Here is a 4,853-nt window from a genome sequence, read left to right as displayed (position 1 = left end):
GTCCAACAGCAGCTCCATGGCCCAGTTCCTCCTCCTGGCATTGGCAGACAGGCGGGAGCTGCAGCTCCTGCACTTCTGGCTCTTCCTGGCCATCTCCCTGGCTGCCCTCCTGGCCAACGGCCTCATCCTCAGCGCCGTAGCCTGCGACCACCACCTGCACACCCCCATGGGCTTCTTCCTGCTCAACCTCTCCCTCACAGACCTGGGCTGCATCTGCACCACTGTCCCCAAAGCCATGCACAATTCCCTCCAGAACACCACAACCATCTCCTACATGGGATGTGCTGCACAGGCCTTTTTCTTTTTATTCTTCATGTCAGCAGAGTATTTCCTCCTCACCATCATGTGCTACGACCGCTACGTTGCCATCTGCAAACCCCTGCACTACGGGACCCTCCTGGGCAGCAGAGCTTGTGCCCACATGGCAGCAGCTGCCTGGGCCACTGGCTTTCTCAATGCTCTGCTGAACACAGCCAATACATTTTCCCTGCCCCTGTGCCAGGGCAATGCCCTGGGCCAGTTCTTCTGTGAAATCCCCCACGTCCTCAAGCTCTCCTGCTCACACTCAGGCTACCTCAGGGAAATTGGGCTTGTTGAGGTTACTGCCTGTTTATCACTTGGTTGTTTCGTTTTCATTGTTTTCTCCTATGTGCAGATCTTCAGGGCTGTGCTGAGGATCCCCTCTGAGCAGGGACAGCACAAAGCCTTTTCCATGTGCCTCCCTCACCTGGCCGTGGTCTCCCTGTTCCTCAGCACTGGCACATTTTCCTACCTCAAGCCCCCCTCCATCTCCTCCCCATCCCTGGATCTGGCCCTGTCAGTTCTGTACTCGGTGGTTCCTCCAGCACTGAACCCCTTCATCTACAGCCTCAGGAATCAGGAGCTCAAGGATGCCCTGAGGAAAATGATGACTGGATGCTTTTCAGGAGCAATAAAGTGCCTGTTTTCTGGTGTGTAGCATTCAGAATGGGACTCCTTAATGGCCCAGCCTTCCTGCTCAGGTTTTTCGTGGAGGTCGTTGGGTTCTTCTTGCAATAGTTTTCTGTGCAGTGATATATTATTATGCATCTGCCTTCTAATTTAGTGTCAACCCACTGAATTTGACCCAGAGATGTATAAATGATGAATTGTGCTCTCTGAGTATTTAAACAAAATAAATGATCCTGCAGTGCCTTCTTTGTCCAAGACCCTTCTTCTCAGATGTTCCTAAAGGACAGCACACTGCAGGACAGGGTGTATTTGCAAAGGGGAAGGGGACAATAATCCCAGCCCAGCAGCACTGCCAGGGAGCAGCAGTGCTTGGTCTTTGCAGAGCTGCTCTCTTGCCACTCCCACACTGTCCTCCTGAGCCCCTTTCTCACTGTAAGGCCTGAGTGCTCTCTGAGCACAGTCCTGGGGGGTGGAAGCCCTTGGAGCACAGGCAGGGACAGGCCCTGGGAACTTGTGAAGCAGAGCTGGGCTCCCTTCCAGCATCTCCAGGATGCTCTGGGATCTTCTGAGGGCAGTGCAAGTACTGGGGCACTTCTTTTGTCACCTTCCTCCAGGGCTGCAACTCTCCTGCAGTGTCACCATGACACTCCTGCTCTCTGCTTTCCAGGTTCCATTTTCAGATCCAGTCTTCCCCTCCTGTTCCCAGGGACATCCTGGGAGTGCTTCAGAGCTGCCATCCTGGGGCAGCTCCTGCCCAGCGTGGGCAGGCACAAGGTCCCTCCACCTGCTCCTCTCACCTCCTGTGTTGTGTCCTGGGCACTCCTCTGGAAGTGTGGGCTATGGAAAAGGTTTTGGTGTCAGGGCTATTGAGAAGGCTGGGCAGTGTCACTGGGAGACCTCTCCCAAACCCTTGGAAAGGCCAGAGCCAGCCCAGAGCTTCCTGGGGCCTTGGCAAAGGCAGACATGGAACCAGTCTGCAAACAGGGCAGCAAGGAGGGTTGGCAGAGTTCCAGACTGCTCAGGCTCAGCAGGGAAGGGGAGAGGGCAAGTCCTGCTGCAGCCATTGCCAGGCATGGGAAGGACAAGGCAGGGATTGCAGAACCCCTGTGGGAGGGAAAAGAAGAGGATGTTGTGTGCCCAGACTTTATCAAGGCCTTTGACATGGTCTCCTGTGGTCTCTTAGAGCCAGACTGGTGAGAGCTGGACTGAAGAAGTGGAAGATGAGGTGGGTGGGAAGTTGGCTGAATGAAGAGTGTCAAAAAAATCCAAGGTACTAAGTCCCCTTGGCAGCAGTTTCCTGGTGAAATCCCTCAGTAGTTAGCCCTTGAACACCACTATAGAACATCTTTATTATCTCTCTGTACAATGGGACAAAATGTGTTTTCAAGTCCTTTGTGGATGATGCCAAATTTCAGGGAGCCTTTGAGCAACATGTCCTGGTTTAAGGACACATATTGGGACGGGAACTCCAATAAAATGAACTTGTTTCCCTTTTATTCTCCATCCATACAGTAAGACAAAATACAAGGAGGTATAAGTGAAAAAAATAACAGTTTACTGACCCTCTAGCAGCAAAACCAGCAATAACAACAGAACAGTTCAAACCAACAACAGAGAGAGAAATCACATTGTCTGTCTCCCTGTCCTGAATGCCCTTTTCTAAACAGATAAAAATTGTGATCAACACATGCTTCCCTTCTCCTTTTGCATCCAGGGGAACAAAGAACAAAAATCAAACCAGTGGAAAGAGGGGGCAAAGCAAAATCTGGGAAACTCTGTGGTCTGAGATCAGTTGTGCTGCCCAAGAACACGCTGACCCCAGAGGTGTCCAAGCGGGGCAGAGCCGGCGACTCCGGTCCGTGCGGCGGCGGGGGGGAGGCAGCGGCTCTGCTTGATTCCATGGAGTTCTGGGGAGGCACAGTGGGCCCTTGGTTCCATGAGGTTCTGAGATGTCTCAGGGTTCCTTTTGTTCCAAAGAGATCCTGCATGTCACAATGGTCCCTTGGTTCCATGAGATTCCACAGTGTCCCTGCATCCCTTTGGTTCCAGGAGGCCCTGCAGTGTCACAATGACCCTGATTCCATGCGGTTCTGCAGCATCAGAGTGGCCCATGGATTTCAGTAGATTCCACAGTGTCCCAGGGTTCCTTGGGTTCCCTGAGGCCCTGCAGGGTCACAGTGGCCCCTTGAGCCCATAAGGTTCCTCAGTGTCACAATGGCCCCTTGATTCCACAAAGTTCCACAGTGTCCCTGGGTTCCTGTTTTTCTCATGATGTTCCCCAGTGTCACAATGGCCCCTTAGATCCATGCCATTCCATTATGTCCCAGGGTTCCTTTGTTTCCATAAGGGCATGGCCTTTCAAATTGGCTGCTTGGATCCATTAGGTTCCGAAATGTTTCAGGGTTCCTTTCTTTCTACGAGGCCCCAAGCATTTAATGGCCCCTTCATTCCACAAGATTTCACAGTGTGTTCCTTTCTTTCCATGAGGCCCTGCAGTGCCACATTGGCCCCTTGATTCCATGTTGTTTTCCAGTGTTACAATGGCCTCCTGATTCCATGGGTTTTATCAGTGTCACAATGACCCTATTATTTCAGAAGGTTTCACACTGTCCCAGAGTTCCTTTCTTTCCATGAGGTTCTGCAGGGTCACAATGGCTCTTTGGTTTCATGAGGTGGCACAGTGTCATCACAAAGCTGAGCCCACCCAGATGAAAGTTTTGGGGAGGTCAGGGGGAACTGGAACAAAAAGGGATAAAATAATTGAGGAAGGGAAGGAAATTGAGGCTTGGCCAACAGAGAGGAAAGATTTTGATGAGGTAAAACCAGATTCAGGTCATGCTGAAGGTGCTGAAACACTGACTGTGCAAACATTCCTGATAGACTTTTACCTTATTTGTAACCTCAAACCCCAACACTACCTAAAGTGCTGCCCCTCCCAGTGAAAGGAATCCACTGCTCTAAAGAACAAAATACTGCCAGCAGAACAACAAACCTCCCAAAGTTCTGCCTAATCCCCACCCTGAGCTCTAAACACCAAGCCCTGACCATTCAGCACCCCCACAGCCCTTGGGAGCAGGGCAAGGACCTGGAGGGCCCCGAGCAGGCCCAGGGGGTTGGCAGAGGAATGGGAGGTGACCTGGATCTGCTCAGCTCTGCAGTGACCCCCAGGAGAAGGGCCTGGGCTCTGGCAGGGATGTCCTGTGGCACAGGGGCTCAGGATCCAAGTTCAGAAGGCCAAGTGCACATGGCAACAGCCAGAGCTGGTGCAGAGCCATCAGGGAGGGTCTAGAAATGCTGCTGGGAGGGGGTGGGAAAGCAGGAGGGGTGTGTGCAGCCTGCAAGGCCAGAGCAGCAGCAGGGCCAGGGCAGGACAGCCTGCAGGAGAGATGGCCAAGGGCTCTGGCAGGGCTGCAAGGCCCAAAGGCACCCAGGCCTTTGTCCCCTTGCCTCTGGCAGCTGCCTCTGCCACTCAGGCCACCACAAGCCACTTTCCTGGCAGGTTCTGCCCTTGGGTTCTGCCTCGCCCCTCCCTCAGGCAGCCTGGCAGGGGTTGCCCAGTTTTGGGCCTTTGTTGTTCCTCCCCCTCCCATCCCAGTGCCCCCCAAACAGCCCTGAGCCAGCCGGGAGGGACAGGATCTGCTGGGCCAGGGCCTGGGGCTCAGCCCTTGGCCTTTGTGCTCCACAAAACCAAGGCAGGCTTTGCTCAGCATTGCAGGGGCCTGCCCAGAGCCTTGGTCTGCCTGCACTCCTGGCCTCCAAGGAGCTGCTCCAAGGAGTCCCTGGGGAGGCTTTGGCAGTGCCTGCCCTCAGTGGGGCCCAGCAATGCTTCAAGGCACTTGGGTTTGGCTTCTGACTTCTTCAGCAGCTGCTTCATCTTCTCTCAGTACCTCAGGATCATGGGCTGGGCTGCAAACACACCATGG

General features: G+C 53.7%; 1 protein-coding gene across 1 annotated transcript; it reads left to right on the top strand.

Moving 5' to 3' along the window:
• Window positions 1-343: 343 nt before the first annotated feature.
• Window positions 344-865, top strand: LOC120324848 (olfactory receptor 14J1-like; the record flags this gene model as incomplete). Its single annotated transcript, XM_039389423.1, has 1 exon — window positions 344-865. A coding segment is annotated over exon 1 (522 nt), but the record flags the coding sequence as incomplete, so codon positions are not given.
• Between the last annotated feature and the right edge of the window lie 3,988 nt (window positions 866-4,853).

This window comes from Pipra filicauda, unplaced genomic scaffold (assembly GCF_003945595.2).
Source record: "Pipra filicauda isolate LSUMZ 115617 unplaced genomic scaffold, ASM394559v2 scaffold728_size130481_pilon, whole genome shotgun sequence".
NCBI classification, from domain to species: domain Eukaryota; kingdom Metazoa; phylum Chordata; class Aves; order Passeriformes; family Pipridae; genus Pipra; species Pipra filicauda.
Note: the sequence above shows the minus strand (reverse complement) of the source record. Positions and strands in the feature narration are given on the sequence as shown.